Source organism: Anarhichas minor, unplaced genomic scaffold (assembly GCF_050575085.1).
Source record: "Anarhichas minor isolate MPS153535 unplaced genomic scaffold, ASM5057508v1 ptg000007l, whole genome shotgun sequence".
In the NCBI taxonomy this organism is placed as follows: domain Eukaryota; kingdom Metazoa; phylum Chordata; class Actinopteri; order Perciformes; family Anarhichadidae; genus Anarhichas; species Anarhichas minor.
The window spans coordinates 15191211-15210638 of NW_027466453.1; the positions used below are offsets into that span (position 1 = coordinate 15191211).

Here is a 19428-nt window from a genome sequence, read left to right on the forward strand (position 1 = left end):
TCTGCCCTGCCTTTACTGTCCAGCAGCGTCTACTGGTCTGGAACCAGACAGAACTCGGCCAGCACTGAGACAAAAAAAAAAAAAGAAATGCCATTTGAATCTGGGAATCCGCTCACTGCTGCAAACTCTCACGTTGGAAGTATTTTGGGACCGTTTTTATTTTCCAAAACAGATGCTCACATATTTAAGATGTATATGTTTTTCTATTTTGTCCCTCTGTTTGTGGTGGTGATGCTACAAGGACCACATTCTTACCCGCACTTGAGAAATGGATGAATGAAAACGGTCAAAGAAAATACTGCGATGTATTTATGCTGTTGATGTTGCTTGTTCATCGTCAACACGACTGTTAGAAATGCCATATAGGACGGTAGAATAACGAACTTTAGAGGACCTCTGCATTTCACCTTCAGGTCCTTATTCAAACGTTGCATCTTAGCGTCGATGCTGTGATGCCGACTGTTGCTGCGAGGAGAGAAAAATCACTTCAAAGAGATGTCTTCAAAAAATCTTTAGTCCCTCTTGTAGACACATTTGTACAACATATGCTATGAATATTGTCCTTTGCCATCTAGACAGGACTTTTGCCTTAATGACACAAACATAACTACATTACCTGTTGTGTTCTTCAAATTGTGGACTATCACCTCATCTTCACATTAGCAGTGCAGTCATTTCTGCTTCAATCATTGCACATGCAAAGACCAGTCTGTAGACTTGTTATTGGCTCACATTACAATCTTAATAGAATTTGCTGTATGAAAAATAAAGATTTATTTCTTCAATTTGCTTTTTTGTCTATCATGCACAACGGGTCTACAAAAGTGTCTGTGTGAATGTTCTTATGAATTCCTTCGTTCATATGAGAAGTAACAGAATATTTGAATTTTCATCCCTTTGAAAATGAAAAAAATAATGAAATCAAGCAAGTAGTCAAAAACGTAAGTAGCATTCATTTTTAATTACAGTAACCGATATATAAAAAGTAAGAACCTCAATCATAAGAGCATGCGTAGTGTGTTTTCTAAAGCAAGAATTTCTTTAAAATCACTCCCACCCAGTTCTATCTTTCTTTATTCTGCCATGGACAGTTGTACAACATCTGGCTGAGATGGAAGACAGACACAGAGACACTGCAGATACAGGGACAAGGACATTCTCAATTGATTGTCTGGTTGGGAGGAATGGGGCAGGGTGACTTGTCACAGAGTACTAAGATAAAAATCCAGAGATTGTACACGTTGAGAGATTTCTTCAGGTTTTTACTCTCGGCTTCCTTGAAGTGAAACCTCGCACATTAAAGGAGGAGTCTGCGCTTTGACATAAGAGTCCTTGACGTAGGTAGAAGTCCCAAGTAGAACAGTGATTGAGGTTGTAAAGTCGAGGGCGTTTCAGATTGTATGTACCTGAGGTCTGCATTGGCCCTGGAAAAGCACAACCCAGCAGAATAGTCATCAAACAAACTATCAGTGCAAATATGGCCCCTAGAAATAGTATCAACAAAAACAGACAAAATGGTGCAGGCTTTCAGTCTGAGACAAGTCCATTGTTTCGGCCGGGACACTTCACGTCTTTTTTTTTTTTTTAATGTGTGTTTTTCCCTGTGACACACTGAGCCAAAAACAAACATTTCAAAAGAAGGTTTACATTTCCAGAAAAAAGCTAATACATCAGTGATCTACATGGATTATGCGTTGACTACAATGTTTCTAAGCATTAAAATATGTGTGAAGTGTGCGAGCAAAAAAAAGAAAAACCTTAATTAAGCACATGTTTTAGGTCGTTCTGGCTTGACAAAAACATGAAGGAATCTGCTCAGATCCTTGAATAACCGAGCTAAATCTACAGGATACATCACGACTGATGGAACCTCTGATGATCACAGCATGTAGTGAAGGCACTGACAACAGCTGGACACTGACAACTGGCAGATGAAATTAGATTTCTACACGTGCCTCTAATAAAACGTCATAATTCACGGTAATATCTTGATAATTTGTTGTACACAACATAATGGCAACAGCAATGTGCAATATTAAGAAAAGATGACAAAATAAGAGACAAAAATGCTGGATAATGTGTGTGTGTGTGTGTGTGTGTGTGTGTGTGTGTGTGTGTGTGTGTGTGTGTGTGTGTATGCATGGAAGCACGGGCAGGTGCACGAGCTGCGGTTTGGTCCCTCTAACCGAAAGAGGCGCCACAGTTGGGACACCTTCTCTGACGCAGTGCGAAGCAGAAGAGGAGACCCAGGGGGAAGAAGAAGATGGCACACATGATCCCCAGGCAAGTGAAGTCATCCTCCAGGACACCAACTCTGCAACACACACAGTTTTTTATTGATGTCTGTCTAAAATGTCATCACTCCATCCTTTTATCCGGTTAGACATTAGTGTGAAATTGTCAAAATTAGCATATCAATTCTTGAGTTATTGCCAAAAATGTGATTTGTTCGTTCCTGAAATATCGCGTTGGGACGTCTGTACGTCGGATAGACAGACGGACAAACTAAGACATAAAAAAAGTCATAAAAAAAAAAAAAAAGTCATATTATAGTTTGTCATAAAAATATTATACAGCATGCCATAAAAAGTCATGGTGTAGTGCGTCATAAAATTCATTAAAAGTATAGTGTGCCACAAAAATGTCACGATGTGGCGGCACAGATTCATCCAAACTATTATATGGATATGGATTACTGAACGGCGTACTGGGTCACAACCTCTTGTTGAGACACAAGACAACAAAAAGACAAACAGCCACAAATAGACACAAAACGGCCACACGTCATCTGTGTCTCTTTCAGTCTGACTGTCTTGCTCTTCTGTAGGAGGGACGGAGTACCTTTTACATTTCTTCTTTATTATTTATCACACAGAATAAACAATGGAACTGATAATAATGTAGTTTATTATCAATAGGTCACAGAAGGCCGAGGTCTGAGAAGTATCACGCTGTGATCACAGTTTACTGAATGTTTCTCTGAAATCTCTCCAATCTGAACCATGTCCTGACATGCCACTGTAAACCGGCATCGAGAAGACACCTCTCTGTACAAGTCTGACCTGAAAGAACCCAAAGTTAAATCTGCCAATTATTTACTTCTCTTGCTTAAACTCATCCGAGGCTAAAGTCTGCAAAAAATGTGGCTAAACTTTTGGCTTACGGTCAAAAGATCTTTAGAGAAAATAAAGCACAACCTAGAAAGGATGTGCGTCTCCTGTGACATTAAAAAACAACAAATAGTTATCAGAACATGAAGCAACTTGTTTTGTTCTCTCAGAGTCACGGTGAACAAAGTGCTAACCACGGTCTCATGACTGCTCCACACCAATCAGCGCAACCAGTAAATCTGCTGGAGGGCCCGAGAAGGAATTAACAAATGCAATGTTTCAAACTCGACCCTGAAGAGAAGGGAGATTAGAAGCTGCTTCTGGAAAGCGCCTGAAGCTAATGCTGTGAAAGACCTTTCACATAAATGTGGATTTCTGACTTTTAATCTTGATAAATAGTCCTGAATTACACTGATAATATCAGATTCTGCTGCAGGGATTTAACCTTATTAAGATTAGAATAGCTCCTAAAAACAGGACGTGCTTGACCTACCGTGGCACCACGCCACGCTCTGTGCTGCGGTGCCATGTAGTGAGTGGTTACACAATGTATTTGTACACTGGTGCCAGAGAACTGTTGGCATATTAAACCACGTGAACTTTCAGTTCATGTAAAACTGAACAGAAGTATTCCTTCACCTCGTGACAACAATAAACTATCCTGCTACGAAAAGCTGCCCAACCTGCTCCCTTCAGTCCCCGGAGTAGATAAACGGTGTATTTCATTATTCACATACAACAAGTGGCTGGGACGATATCTTATTCTCTTTTTTTTTTTAATTTTCTGTGAACCGTGTCCTGTAACCCCCTTGGCCTGGATCTGACCCGTCACATGTTTGAGGCTGAAATCATCTGACAGGATGTTGACTCAGGCCCAGTGAAACCAATGTAAAAATAACATCTTCCACAACTGAAAGTCACATCCGCTTAACATCGAGGTCACACTGTAGACAACATGCACACGGGGGCATTGAAAATAAGACAGGCCAAAAGAAGACGCACGGACAGAAACCGGCTTAGTCACGGTGAACATGGGACGCTCGTCTTTAACCACGAGCCGATATACACATCTATGTGCATGTGTGTGTGTGTGTGTGTTTTCTCACCTGCAGGCGGGGCAGCCCCCGACCACCACGACAGACGGTTGTAAGATGGTGTAAGTGCCAGGGTAGGGCTGCTGGGCTATGGCAGGGTTCATTTGGGCTGATGCGTACCCTGTGGATGAGAGAAGGGGAGACATATTTGGGTCTACGTTCACTGTAAACAACAACAAACAAATTAACAATTAACCATATCATGTTTGGATTTGTGTTGGTAGGACATTTGGGGATTCACAAGTTCATTCCACTGACCCTCGGTGCATATTGATTTTGTTTTGTTTACCACCTGTGTCCATCTGCAGTTGTATTTGCGTTAACCAGTAAACTTTGACACCATAACCATGTTCGTTTACAACACGTGTGTCTGATAAGGACGCCTCCCTGTGAGAGAGACGTATAACTCTTACTGGAACACAGATTACCTGTACAAATGCCTGCACTCTTCTACAATAATTGCAACAACAGACTACAAGAACATTTAGCAAACAGGAAGTTACAAGAAATTTACTTTTTTTTTTTTTTTAGGACAGAGTAACTTCCTTGTCACTGCAGCTCTGATGCAAACACGAACCAGTGTATGTGTCGACATTGTAAATAATCCGACTATAAAGTTGTTATTGTTGGTTAATTTACCTCTTATTTAAGCCTGTACTACCTTAATAAAAGGCGCATATTTCCTTAAGCAAAAACTAGTCGGTATAAAAACCAGACATCGCTATTGCCCTACTGCGCATGCGTAGCATTGGAGCGCCTGATCAACGAAACTTATTTCTCTTCCACGGTATTTGTTACTTTAGTCACACTTATTGGTTTAAATTGTGGCCCCCTTGAGACAAAAACAGTGTCGCTGCCAGACTCCCGAGTCACAATAAAAGCGACATTTGAGCTTCACTTGAAACGAAGACGGAAGTGAGCAGCAGTGAGCCCTCTCTTCCTCGTCTGGCTGCTCCACGTTCCGGGGATAAATGTGGAACATGTACGTGTGCGACGCAATACGGGGGCTACTTGCCTTGTCCGGCGGGGTACGGGTAGGGCGGCGGAGACGGGATGGCCCCATAGCCGGGCTGCGGCTGCGGGCCGTACTCATAAGCCCCCGGGACGCTGGCGTAGGAGGGGGGTCTGTCCTGAAGAACAGGCTTGTTGTCCACCATCTCAAACCGACGTGATGCGTCCTCAAGTTGTCTCGTTGTCTGGCTCCCTTAACTTTTTAGTTTTTTAATTCTTCAGCGACGCGAAACCGAACCTTCCGGTTACTTGGCGTTGGTTGTCCGAAAAGCCGTGTGACGTTGGTATGACACGCAGTGGCGAGAAAAACAAAAGGGAAAAGACGCTGCGCAAAAAGAATGAAACTTCGTCCCTCTCCATGCGCCAACTTTGTCCTCTTTGGCGCAACAACCCTAAATCTTTCAGCAAATGTCCCCTTCAAAGACAAGGAACGGTCTTGCTCTCTCCGGTAATAGTTAACTTAACTCCATCGCCCTCCTTGTAGTTCGTCCTTTGGCACCAATACGACAGTTAATCTGTCATCACAGGGTCTTCTAACTCGGCTGGAACTCAGCGAGGCTTTTCCTTTCTGTCTGGATTGTCACAAGAGAAGAATCATGTGATGAGCTGCGCCTCTGCGCACCGAGAGGCTTCTTAAAGCGACAGTGCACGGAAATAAAAGGCTCAGTGCTGCATGCAGTGAACCGCAGAGCACCGTGACCTCCCGGTGCCGAATGGCGGGCCCAATGGTTCACACAATGAAGTCAGCGGAGTGCAATTTGTCACAGATCGAGTACTCCCCATGTGTGGAGGGGACACGTGTTCACACTGGGGACTTACATAACTACATCCTTATTAGGAGTGGGTTACCCTTAATGTTGCATAATATTTGATTCACATCATCATATTTAGTCAGTCATATAAATAGATATGAGGTGATGGCTGATGACTGTTGCCTCTGTCCAAGGTGCTGAACCTGGGACCCCCCCAAGGACGAGGGAGCTGTCCGGGGGACTCGTTGTTTAAATGTTTATTTATTTGCACAAATGTGCTTTTCAAATACTCTATTTATCTTAAGAAGTATTTCATCAACACATTAAGGAGAACTCCGTCTTCCAGTTTATCAGAAAAATTCCAAATAAATGTCACCAAAATTGGAAATACTTTATTACTTAACCGGACAGGAAAGGTTTCATAAAATGTAAATACTTAAGTACATTAAAAGTTCCTACAACCCTACCTGGGGGTCTGTAGTGTACACAGTACTTGAGTAAATGTACTTTAGTTACATTCCACTGATGTCAAACATCAGTGTTAATTACTTTGTATTTTCCTTTCATCCAGGTCGAGCTGTTGGTTTGTGATGGAATATTCCAAACTGTAGCCAAACACGTAAAACCAACCTCGCGCCTCAATAATTCATTAGATAAATAATTATAATAAATTATTGAAATATACGCGTCAATCAGCGGGTGTCGGAAAAAAGAAAAAAAAAGAAAAGAAAGAATACCAGGAGCTCATGTTGTTCCACCAATAGGAGGAAGAGATCCCAACACTTCCTGCAGAGCTTCAGCCAATCAGAGCCACACTTCCTCCATTTCCTGTTGTGGTCTCGGGAGTTGGTCGGGAGCATTCCTCTGGTCCCGGAATGTAAATTAAATACCGCAGCCGGAATATGCATGAATGACTTTACTCGTCGTCTCCAAAAGGTGTTGCTCGTGACAGAGCCTCGTCTGTAAGTGATGGTGCACGTGTTGTGAAAGCCTCTGAGGGGGTTTTGTGACTGCAGCCCTGAGACCTGGAGATGTAAACAGCTTATAGCCGACTTTGCGGCATTCGACTCCATGTCAGCTGTCTGTGTTTGCACGCTGCATCGCATGCTTTAATAACTTCCTCTGCTGGGAACTAACTTGAGTTTTTTTTATTTAAATGTGTCCATAGCACGGAGCCTTGGAGATGGCAGGTATCGGCTGTTGCACCTGATGTCACGTCGCGTGTGTTGATACTCCCTTGACAACCGCGGATCGGACACCTATATCCAGGTGACGTTAGGGTGCTCTGTGTGTGCGCGCGCGCGTGCGTGTGTGTGTGTAAAGATACACTGCAGGTTAAATTCATTACAGGAAATTGCAGTCTAATGAAACATAAAACGATGTAATGTGATAGGCTACGTTTACTCTTTTTGGTTCCGTCTTTTTTAATTAGAGAATAAAGTTCAAGCGGCTGGTTGAGATCACATGACCTAATATTACATTTCATGTAAATAAACCGCATAAAGGCCTGTTTGATTGTATAGTGGCAGTCGAGGCATCATAGTGACTGTCAATACTGTAGGATTAGTATCAATCGAGTGTCAAGTTAAATGGCTGGAATAAACGCCAGACTTCCGGTCAGAAATTTCAAGTTAAAAGCCCATTGCCACGCTTTAGTGGTTACTAAAAAACAAATGATCTAAAATGAATCCCACAATTTTGAGAAAAAGTAAGAATTAAAAAAAAAAAAATAGAAGATTGGGAATATTTTGTGATCAAAGTTAAAATGTTAGACTAAAGTCAGAACTCAGAAGTCCAAACTTTGAGCGTAAAGTTGGAATATAATAATAGACAATAACCACATAATTCTGATGATATGACACATCTCATTACATAAACAAGTATCTTATGCACACGACTAGACTGGGGAAATAACAGTCCTTATTCAAGGATAAATGTAAATGTAAATGTAGCCTTTACTCAAGGTTGTGTCTCTTCAGGATATCAATAACGCTCAAGGGCACAAGAGTCATACAATATATACCAGACCGCTTGGAAAGATGAGTGCTGTCTTGCTGTCTCCGTTCAGGGGCCACCATGCCCATCACGCTGCTGTGGGCCGTGGATGTGTACGGCAGGGTGTACAGCCTTTCCACAGCTGGCCAGCGCTGGGAGCGTGCAGATGACATGCTGCTGGAGCTGAAGCGTGTCACTGCGGGGAAGGGCCGCTGCTGGGGCATCGGCTGCGACCACCACGTTTACCTCAACATGATGCCCAGCGAGACCTCCATCCGCTACCGGGAGGAGACTTATGAAAACCAGGTACGTTGATGCACATACAAAGCAGGCGCTGTAATGTGGTTAATGCTCAAGCGCTGTTGCTCCGTGCGTGTTTTTCAGAGGTGGAACCCGGTGGACAGCTTCACCGACACACTGCTGCCCACCGACCGCTGGCCGTGGAGCGACGTGACCGGGATGAATCCTCTACCGCTCCACAGCTTTGAGCTGCCCTCCCGCAGCTGGGAGTGGGAGGGAGACTGGTATGTGGATCAGAGTTGTGGAGAACCCAACCAGACTGGGGTAAGAAACAACACAGTGCCCTTTTTAATGTATGTCTGTGGCTCTTTCTTGCTTTCTGTCTTTCTAATTTTGATGCATGCGATATAAAGTGTGTTACCACACTTGACCTACACCTCTAGTGAGGCTCTGTTTGTGTGTCTCTTCAGGGCTGGGAGTATGCGGTCGACTTCCCCGCCAACTTCTCCCCGGACAAGAAGTGGAACTCTTGTGTCCGTCGCAGGCGGTGGATCCGCTACAGGAGATACACAGCACAAGGCACCTGGGCAAAGGTGTGGACACTCTCTGGTTATTAGAAATATCAGTTTGGAAAAGTTGAGCACAGGTTTCCGACTGAAGACTCAAAACAAAGCCACTGTCTTTCTGCAGATCCCCCTGGACTATCCAAGGAAGCCGCCGCTGCCGCTCTGTGACATAAGCTGCGGTGGTTGGGAGATGAGTGACCAGTCTGGAAGGTATCCCAACCTCTGGGGCGTGTCCCAACAAGGAGAGGTCAGTCTACTGGACCAACAGTCTTGTGACAAATGTGCATGTAGAGTACACCTAGCTAAAGGGAAGGATTACATGCTCCCCTCACTATGGTTTTGAGAATTTGCAACCCTGGGATTTATCAGCAAACACTAAAAGTTCCTGAAAAGTTGATGCAGCACCGATGATGCCCTGCTGTTCACAGTAGTGGGCATTTCCCCCCTAGACAACCTCTACACTGCTGTTGGACACTCCATTCATACAGGCTGACATGAGATGCAATGCTTCAAATTTAGATGTTAGTGTTGTTCACTTATCATTTATGGCCACAAGAGGGCAGCATGACTTCATATTTACATAGTCAAACTTACTTATGTACTCTGGAGATAATTAAATCCTGTATATAGTATAAAAGTATGCATCAGATATGGTTTGATGCTCTATTATTCTATACGGATACACCCTTGTGGGTCATGCTATACCATGCACCATATCTTTACCCTGCAGGTGTGGTTCAGGGAGGGTATCCACCCTCGGGTCCCAGAGGGCTCCGGATGGGAGGAAATAGAAGTGCCCAAGGAGGTGGCTCAGCTATCGGCTGGCCCCGGGGACCTCCTGTGGGCATTACTGTGGGATGGGAACCTGCTGGTCCGTACTGGCCTCAGCCTGGACTGCCCGACTGGTCAGTATTCACTGTAATTCACATTTACATGTACCCACAGGATACGCCCTTTGTTTCTCTTCATCTCGATTGCTTTTTGACTTTATGATACAATTTCTCTGGATAAGTGAGTTTTCTTGGTTACAGCATCATAGTATATGAGGTACCTTTCTATTTTTATACTGTACATAAAAAAAGTAGTTTGGAAAATGGACGCAAAACTTTTAAGAAAAGATGGAAATTGACTCACCGGATAGACCACCTGTGGTGTTGTCATGTGGGAATGGCGACAGCTTGCCTTCATGCTGTGTCAGTAAACATGCGGCATTTTTTCTTCCATCAGGCACATCGTGGGTAGAGCTGGAATCACCAGGAAAGGAGATTGAAGCGCTTCATGTGGCCGTTGGAGTCAGTGTGGTCTGGGTGGTCACTAAAGACTACAAGGTGAATCTATATTCCTCACGCTCCGACTACATAGCTGCTGTTCATTGTGACGGTAACATATCTGTTTGTTTGTGTGCGTGTGGTTCCAGGTGTGGTTCAGGCGTGGCGTGAACTCCCACAACCCCTGTGGCTCCGGCTGGATCAGCATCGGAGGGGAGATGATGGTGGTGGATGTAGGACTCAACGAACAGGTGAGAAGATTTCTCTAGATCATTTCATCGTCACAGCTTTTGGATTAGAGCCTAAGCTTTATCACAAAGCATTGAATTTCCTCTTTAAGGTAAAAAAATACAGTTTATACAACAAATATGTAGGTTCAACAATGTAGGATGTTTTTTTTAGGAAGAAATCATTTTTGAAAACAACATTTAAATGTATTAGACACCAGAAACAACACTTTTTTTGACCATGACATTTTATTATCAATAATTAGATTGAACGTGATCGTTCCAGCCTTTTTGATTCCTGACAACCTGACTGTAGCGTGTTTCCTCTGCACTCGAGCTGCTTCCCCTCTGACCGATTCACTTTACCCTCGGCTTTTGGATCTGGTTTCAGGACGAGCCAGATCAGGGTTGGGGTCAGGGTCAGAGAGGCTTTCTCTCTGTATCTCACTGCTGAGGACTTTGCTAGCACTGCAAACCCACACCTCACACCTCCTCCCCTTCTGTCTCTCACCCCTGTTCCCCCCCCCCCCTCCCTCCCCCCAGCACCTCTACCTCTGGCCTCGAGTCCTGCCCCGCGTTTGCCCTGTAACACGAGTCCAGCCAGCCGTTCCCAGCCAATGTCCCGGCAGTAGCACCTCAGGCCCAGCCTTATATATATCCCCAGAATATATTCCTACTGGCCTGACATATGGGAGACTCCCTAATTAGAAGCTGGCCAAGCCGTCGTCATCATATCCCATATTTCATATTTCAGGGTTGGATATGGATAAAGCTTGTGTGAGGTGGCAGGCGCCAGTGTTGCAGTATACGGCCTTATAAAGTAACAGTTGCCTGTGACCGACTGGTGCCACTGATGCACCTTTGAAGAGTGAAGACAAGTGTTTTTCTATTTTATTTGACAGGATTCTGCCACATTTATCCTATTAGTTTTTGTTGTTTTTCCTCTTATGAATTTAATTAATGGTTCAGTAAACAGCACGCCACAACAGGCGTGTGCGCCTGTGATTGTTGTGCTTCACCTTTGTTGTTCTACATTGTTTTCTTCTCTTTTCTTTCTGCCAGGTGTGGGCGGTAGGTGAGGACCGAGGCCTGTATTTCAGAATGGGTGTGACGCTGTCTGAACCAAGCGGGAGCGGCTGGATTCCTGTTTCTGCCCAATGGGGGAATAGTAAAGAGGTTCTCCCACCCAGGTCTGTATGAATACAGGATCAAGTTTAATCCCTTTGAATCTTGTAATGAAACTGATCTGATTATATCCCTTATCTTCTCCTGCTCTCTCCATATGCGTTGTTTAATAGGAAGGAGAGTGAGTTTGGTGACCAGCTGGCTGAGGCCTTAAAAAGCTCCCTTCTGAGCTGCACTGACTCCGACTCAGAGTTAGGTCCTCCTGATCCACAGAACGGCACTAAAGACTTCCCAGTCCTGGAGGCAGCAGCCCCCTCTGTTCTCCCTTTAGGGGGAGCGGACAGACCGACACCTCCCCTGAAAACAGAGGACCCTCCCTCGGCCTTACAACAGGATGCCCCCAAACCATTTATCCCTGCAAGCGACAGCTTCATCAACAGCCTGGTGTCAGACCGGGACAAAACCTCCACTCCCCAACTCCCCATCACAGAGGTACCGCAGGAAGAAGTCGAGGAGCCGTCCCCAGCTCCGATACTCCCGACCCCGGAGACGGCGGGACACGACGTCCCCTGGATGAATGTGGATTTGGAGGGAGCCGAAGCAGCCCGATGTGCACAGGCCTCGTCGGGCGCCCTGGGGACTCTGGAGACCTCTCATGGTGTTGGAGTAGAGGACGCACCGGTGTGGACCTGGGTCTCTGGTGGAGGCTGCGATGTGGACGCAAGTTCACAGATCAGCTGGCTTAGTCCCACAGGTACATGGACAGCCAGCATGCAGTGATTTTCAGTATTTATGTTTATTTACAGACAATTAAATGAACAATTCCCCCCCCCCCCCCACCAAAAACGTGTTGAATAAATAAAAGAGATCTGCAGGTGAGATGATGGCTGATGAAAATTGCATGTGAATGGAGTGAGAGTACCCACAATAATGTAAACACCTCAAGGGAACTTATGTCAGTTTATATCCGTTTATCTGTGTCTGACTGTTGTACTCTGTGTTGTGCGTTTGGGCATTTACATGTATAGAGATATACTGTGTGTGTCATCTCTATGGTTGTCCATCTGTCTGTCTGTCTGTCTAAACGTCCGACTTGTCTGTCAGGTCCTCTCACCAGCTCCCTGTCTCTGACTCCAGTCCAGTCAGCAGCGTGGAGCGAACAGCAGCAGCAGCAGCAGCAGCAGCAGCAGGAGAACAGAGAGGAGATCAGCAAGAAGCCGCTGGAGAGAAGCCACGTAAGACTGCTTGTGTTTGACACTTCTCTTAAACTCCTCCGTTCCGTCTTGGATTGATCACATCTCCTCTCCGTGTGGTCACATCCTCCCGTTTCCTTCGCCAGTCGGTGTGGGTGCGTAAAGGTGCGTTGCGCTGGTGGAGAGACTGGAAGCCTCAGCGCTGGGTGGATGTGAGTGTTGCTCTCGAGCAGTCCACCAAGTCTGACGGCGGGAAGGACAGCATTTTCTTTGTCTACTACACACAGTATGATGAGAAAAAGGTTGGTTACGGTCAGTCAAATTCTCACCTGTCTACTCACAGTTGTTCGCCCTCTTCATCCTCACTTTCTTCTCTCTTTTTTCGCACAGTACGTTCATGTGTTTGTACATGAAGTGACAGCGCTGGTTCCGGTGTTCATGGACTGCCACTATGCCTTTGCTGTGTACACCACCCAAAGGACCAAACAGAGGTGGCCCCTGGTTCTGGCAGCACAAACTGAAAAGGACATGAATGACTGGGTAACAGTTACACAGAACAATACATATTGTTAAGCACACAGAGGAACACTTACAGTGAAAACGTAGCTTAGCGCGTTGCATGTTAGGTAGAATGTTTCATCTTCTACTTTAGTGGTATTTTTATGTTTACTAGCTGAAGCCCATTGCTGATCACATTCCCTGTTCCTCTGTCCTATGGGTTTAGTTGTGCCTGTTGTCTGACTGTTGCTGTGAGTGTCGAGGGATCACAGGACCCCCGTCCAGACAGGCCCTGTGGTCCACGACCTCAAAGGGAGACATCATGGTCCACGATCCGTCCTTCTCTCTGGAAGCTCCCGCACACACACTGGCCTGTGACCTCATGTGAGACTGATACCAAATAGTAGACTGTCTGCTTTTTCCAGTAGATCTAGTTTCCCCATCAGCTTTTTTTTGTGCTTACGTTGTCTTAATTCTGCTACATGTCAGTTAACATATCGCTAACATGCTAACACACTGCTCTGCATGGTGAAATCTCTTCCATACTGTGTGGGCAGCACCTTGTCTCTGTGTGCTAACAATAATGTGGCTAATGCTGGGTGCTTCCGCTGTGTGGTGCTGCAGGTTCTGGCGGCAGGTCCCGGGTCACCTGCGCTGTGTAGAGTCTAACAGTCTTGGGCTGGTGTGGGGCGTCGGGTGGGACGGCACCGCCTGGGTCTACAGCGGGCGCAATGGGCAACAGCCCACCCCGGGTAAACTTACCCATATGTTTCCCACAGAAATAATTCAGTAATCATCTACACCCGTGGACTTATTGATATTCATACACGGAACAAAAATATAAAGACTTTTGTTTTTTCTCCCATTTATCACGAGTTGAAATAAAAGATCTGCGACTTTTTATATGCAGACAAAAGGCTTATTTATCTCAAATTGTGTGTACAAATTAGTTTGAATCCAGGATAGTGAGCGCTTGATCCGTCCACCAGACAGGTGTGGCACATTAAGAAGCTGATTAAACAGCATCATTATCACACAGGTGTGCCTTGGGCTGGTCACATTAAAAGCCCGCCTGTTTTATCTTGAAATGTGTTCAGCTTCAAGGAATCAACATTTTTCACAGCATTCATTTTCACGTTTCACGGGTGTAATTAATCAAATAAATGATGGTCCCAATACTGTGTGATTAGTGTGTCACAGCCATTGCAGTGAGCAGACATGCACATTACCAGGGAGCTGGCCCACGCGTTAATGAACGTTATTGATTACACCTGTGTTTACCCTGCAAACGACGTGTCGCCGTTGGCTGCTGTGAGAAGGGCCTGTTGTGTGCAGATCCTTGCAACACGGGGCCGTGCACTATCATGCTGCAGCATGAGGTGATGGCGGCAGATGAACAGCAGCTCTGCTGGCGTTCCTGCAGTCGGCATGCGAATGGCACGCTCCCTCAAAACTGACATTTGTGGCATTGTGTTGTGTGATAAAAGTGCATTGTTTTAGAGTGGCACACCTGTGCAATAATGATGCTGTTTAATCAGCGTCTTAATGTCCCACACCGGTCAGGTGGATGCATTACTGTGGCAAAGCAGAAGTCTTCACTAACACCAATTCAAACACATTTGTTTACAAAAAAGCATTTTGTGTGGTTAGAAAAATAATTTTATTTCAACTCTTGAAAAATGGGAGGAAAAAGAAAAGTGTTCAGTGTATGTAGAAACCATTTATGGGTCCTAAGGGGCCCAGTAAAATTGATCTGTGATGATTTTTTATTTGATTTTTAAACTGCTTAAATATGTATCAAGTAAACATGGAAAATATTTGCTGGTAAAACTTCTCAAGCTTAGATTCACTTGAAATACAAGCCATGTTATTTTATATTTATATACTAAATGCTCGTTCCATAATCTATAATTGGTACAGAAGTCTCTAATGAAGATCAGCTGCAGAGCTGTTTACTTTAAATGTCAAATGTATGTCACTTACATAATTCATTATTCACTTGCTAACACACAAGAAATAATCAATCTTCTTGCTTACAGCTTGTAGTTTTGTGTGCAATTGCTTAATAAGCATCTGTTGCAGCTGTAGAGAAATGTTTGCACTCACATCTGTAACTAATTCAGAGCTGGCATTACATTTTTTTTGTGCATGCTTGTGTTTACGGCAGGAGATGCAGTTCAGATGCACCAGCAGACTGATGTGAGGAGTGTCCATGTGTATGAGAACCAAAGGTGGAACCCTATGACGGGATATACAGACAAGTAGGAACATTTCATCTATTACAAATGTCTTCATCTCAATCTTTGTAGCTGTTGACAGGACTGTCTTTGACTACTCTGAAAACATAAACCTTTTGGCGGTTTTTTTGGGCTCCAGAGGACTTCCTACTGACCGGCCTATGTGGAGCGATGAGAGCGGACTGAAGGAGTGCACCAAAGGAAACACACACCCGCCCTCCCCTCAGTGGTCCTGGGTAGGTGCGATCGAAAAAATTCCTGTAGCAAACACATTTAATTTCTTGTTTCATCGCCGGCTAATTCTCCCCCACCCAACCTGTGTTTCAGGTGTCAGAGTGGGCTGTGGACTACAGCGTCCCTGGAGGGACAGACAAAGAAGGCTGGCAGTACGCTGCAGACTTCCCCACGTACGTTATTATTATTGCTCAGGATGTGAAAGAAAGATCAGCGTTGTAATAAGAAAGAGCGGTGTTCCATTTGTCTGACTGATCTCCCTCCGACAGGACGTTTCATGGCCACAAAACCATGAAAGACTTTGTCAGGCGCAGAAGATGGACCAGGTAATCAAACACACAATCAAACATGTGGTTTGTAACTCACGGTTCCTTTGGCATTCAAATAATCCTATATTCTGCGTACAGGAAGTGTAAGATCACATTGAGAGGTCCGTGGCAGCAGGTCCCACCCATCCGTCTGACGGACATCTGTCTGATGCCATGCCTGGCCCAGAGCAGGATGGAGCAGGTCCCCGTCTGGGCCCTCAGCGACAAGGGAGACGTCCTGTGTCGTCTGGGTGTCAGCCCCCAAAATCCTGCAGTGAGATTTGCTGAAAAACAAATTCTGACTCTAGACATTTATTCATTTTTAGATCTTAAGAGAGATTTACAGTGAGTGCAGCAGGAAATATTTCTAGATTTACTGATTTATATTCCTAGATCTTAGATTCTTATGTCCTGATTACAATAACGTGGTAATTCCTTCAAAGTGTTTGCATTCATCCGTTCCCTGCAAACGTCTTCTCTCTAACTCCAGTCCGTCTGATCCCACAGGGCAGCTCCTGGCTGCACGTGGGCACAGACCAGCCCTTCAAGTCCATCTCTATCGGCGGAGCACACCAGGTGTGGGCCATCGCAAAGGACGGAGCGGTGTTCTACAGAGGGTCCGTCTCCCCACAAAACCCCGCAGGTCTGTTGAAGATGTGAAACTCTTATAACGCATTACACTTGCGTTACAACATATCATTTCCATCCTGTTTGCAGCATTATTATTATTGTTTGAGTACAAGGCAGTAAACTTTGCAGCGCTCTGGTCCCCCTACAGGAGAATGCTGGTACCACATCCCGTCTCCCCCCAGGCAGACTCTCAGACAGCTGTCTGTTGGGAGGACCTCTGTCTTTGCTGTGGATGAAAGCGGTGAGTAGCAGTAAACCTTAATATTTTTTACTTCATTAGAACATCCAGTTAACCCTTTTTCTTATCTTCATACAGGTAACTTGTGGATCAGACAGGGCCTCACCCCCAGCTACCCTCAGGGCTCAGCCTGGGAGCTCATCTCTAACAACGTCACCAAGGTTTCTGTGGGACCGCTAGACCAGGTCCGGCACTGGTTTAGTTTTATCAGTAGTTGGCAGGATATATATATATAGTGGGGTCAGAGTGTAAACTATATATGTTGATAAACTAGTGTTTGGCTCAGTGCTGTTTGTTCTCTGCAGGTGTGGATCATAGCAGAGGGAGTTCCATGCTTCCCGGCTGAGACTCCTGGAGCTGTCTGCCACAGGCTGGGGGTGGGACCCATGCAGCCCAAGGGCCAGTCCTGGGACTATGGTATAGGGGTGAGTCCACGATCCTGAAGTATACCCACTCTAATCCACATATAAATAATAAGAAGAAAGAAAAGCTTTTGACCTTAATATTAACTTTTATTGTCAGCACTCCAGGGTGTTGAAAAAAGCTATTTACTTTTAAAGAAAGATGTATTTTTGTTATTGTCAACAAATCCGATGAAAAGACCAAAACAACAATGTAAATGTCTTTCAATACTTTAAAAACAGCTCGCACATACGTAGTTTGATTAGAAAGAAAGCTCAGTAACTTCCTAAAACAGCTGGGCACTGTAGTTTTTAACAGCAACCGGAGTAAATACGGCATTTGTTTAGGACCGTTTTCAGCGCGGGACTACTACACGTCTGATACAGACATGAAATAGTGCAAATAAAAGGTTTCTGGTTAACCGAAGATGGCAGAGGCTCACAGAGTGACCGACACCACGCTACACATTGTACCGTTTCTATTCTATTCTATTCTTTGAACAGGGTTTGAAACATGTTTCCGGTGTGTTATGGCCTCGTTAGTGCCCTCTAGTGCACAAGTTAAGTAACGTGCAAGTAAGTCTTTTATTTTTATTGTGTGTTTTGACCCCCAGGGAGGATGGGAGCACATCAGTGTGAGGGGGAACTCAGCAGAGGCTCCTCGCGCCCCCCATCCTCCTCCTGTCGGAGCCCCACGCAGCCCGCTGCCCCCCACACAGGTGAACGGGAACGCTGTGGGCGTGTAGCGCCATCCCTCCTCCTCCTCCGCCCTGTTTGTGCCTGGATCCACATTTGTCTCCTCAGACCATTCCCACGGGCTCTTATTATCCCTTCATGTAAAGGGAATGCACAATCACACTCCTGATCGATGGATGAATGTTACTTCCTGGCTTGTTTCCCAGGCAGGAAGTAATGCAGGATGCAGTGGTGACCAAACAAGAGAAAGGGAGCACAAAGAGCATTTAATGGATCTTGACGTGTTGTGGGATAAAAATGTAAAAGTGAGTGCATGTGTTTGATCTAACTAGGCTTTGGCTATTGGGTGTTTTGGGATCTAGCAATAGCTTTTATTCGTCTATATACGGTATCCTGTGAAAACCTCAGAGGGTGGGACTCTTCGATAAAGGGCTAAGGCTTGGCTACTACACTAACTCGTCTTCAAACACACAATCCCACAGTAGCCGAAATTGTGTCGGTTACTAAAATCTTGTTTTGTTTTTGTTTGTTTTTGCCTGTTATACTTTTGCATGTGCTTTCAATTATTTATTTATTTATTATGCTTTTGTTGAATTTTGTTTTGGCCTATTATATGTTTGCAATGGAGTGTTTTTAATATTGAAGGCTTTTTAAAAACAAATCTTCATACTTCACAACGCGTTCTTAGCTCGCAGAGTAACCTGGGAAATTCTGTCTACATTGAAAGAAGTCACCGCTCTCTATCCTCCTGCAATAAAGCTCTTCCCGTTAGCATCATATCCATCTACATAACTGCGACTGTTGTAATTTCACAGCAGCTCTGAAACGTCACCTTCCAAGGGCATTGAAATGTGAAATAAAAGTCTAAAAATATTGATTCGTGTTTGGACGTCATTTCAGTCGGTCTGGAAAACAAGTGGAATGCAGTTTGTGGACAAAGAGCAGACAGTAATTCACCCGAGTTGGAAGTTTTTATTTCAATAAATGGACTGCAAGGCTGAAAGTTTCATTATGAAACTAGTAATATCATGCAACTAAGGCCATAATTCAACCAGGGACGTAGTAGTTATACTGTAGGGGTCTTAATCACTTAGCTACTGAACGCCATACACAACAGCCCATTACTGACCTCTGGGACACATCCGACTTCCCTTCTTCTGAAGAAGGCTGTGGTAGAAAGCTTCGAGCCAATAAGTTGAATTTGGAGTACTTAACACAATATTTACAGTATTTGAAGACATGTACAGGTGCTGGTTTTTGATGACTTATCGCTTAATTAAGGTTTGTGTCGGTGTAAATCAAACAACTTAACTCGTATGACCTTCTGGCACTGTGAATGGGGGTGTTTGAGCATGAAACAAGCGCTTTTGCTGCCATTTAGTTATCCCGTCTATCCTGGGAGCTGGAGCCTACCTCCAACACTAGCTCTGGCTTCTTCCCACCAGTGCGATTACCATCCGCATCCAAAGAGCCAGTTTTTGTAGCCAGGAGTCGTTCTTTTCCTTGTCCTGCTGGCCACCAGACAGATCAACACATAAACGAACTCTGTGCAGCAACTACACAGAGAAATGTCAAAAAAACAGCACAAATTAGAAGTTCATTTGC

General features: G+C 44.7%; 2 protein-coding genes across 2 annotated transcripts; one reads left to right on the forward strand and one right to left on the reverse strand.

The window, feature by feature from the left end:
• Positions 1-942: 942 nt before the first annotated feature.
• On the reverse strand, positions 943-5810 carry bri3 (brain protein I3). The gene is made up of 3 exons (XM_076086080.1): positions 5220-5810; positions 4217-4325; positions 943-2314 (listed from the first exon to the last, which is right to left on the reverse strand). The coding sequence occupies exons 1-3, from the start codon at positions 5359-5361 to the stop codon at positions 2182-2184; spliced, it is 384 nt and encodes a 127-aa protein (XP_075942195.1). The 5' UTR covers positions 5362-5810; the 3' UTR covers positions 943-2181.
• On the forward strand, positions 5017-18696 carry tecpr1b (tectonin beta-propeller repeat containing 1b). The gene is made up of 26 exons (XM_076086081.1): positions 5017-6929; positions 7136-7236; positions 8036-8268; positions 8347-8526; positions 8673-8795; positions 8893-9015; positions 9499-9673; positions 9996-10096; positions 10186-10287; positions 11326-11453; positions 11562-12142; positions 12493-12623; positions 12728-12883; positions 12972-13121; positions 13306-13463; positions 13704-13831; positions 15247-15340; positions 15456-15552; positions 15644-15723; positions 15820-15876; positions 15958-16132; positions 16366-16501; positions 16637-16729; positions 16805-16911; positions 17032-17151; positions 17742-18696. The coding sequence occupies exons 3-26, from the start codon at positions 8044-8046 to the stop codon at positions 17871-17873; spliced, it is 3552 nt and encodes a 1183-aa protein (XP_075942196.1). The 5' UTR covers positions 5017-6929; positions 7136-7236; positions 8036-8043; the 3' UTR covers positions 17874-18696.
• Positions 18697-19428: the final 732 nt, after the last annotated feature.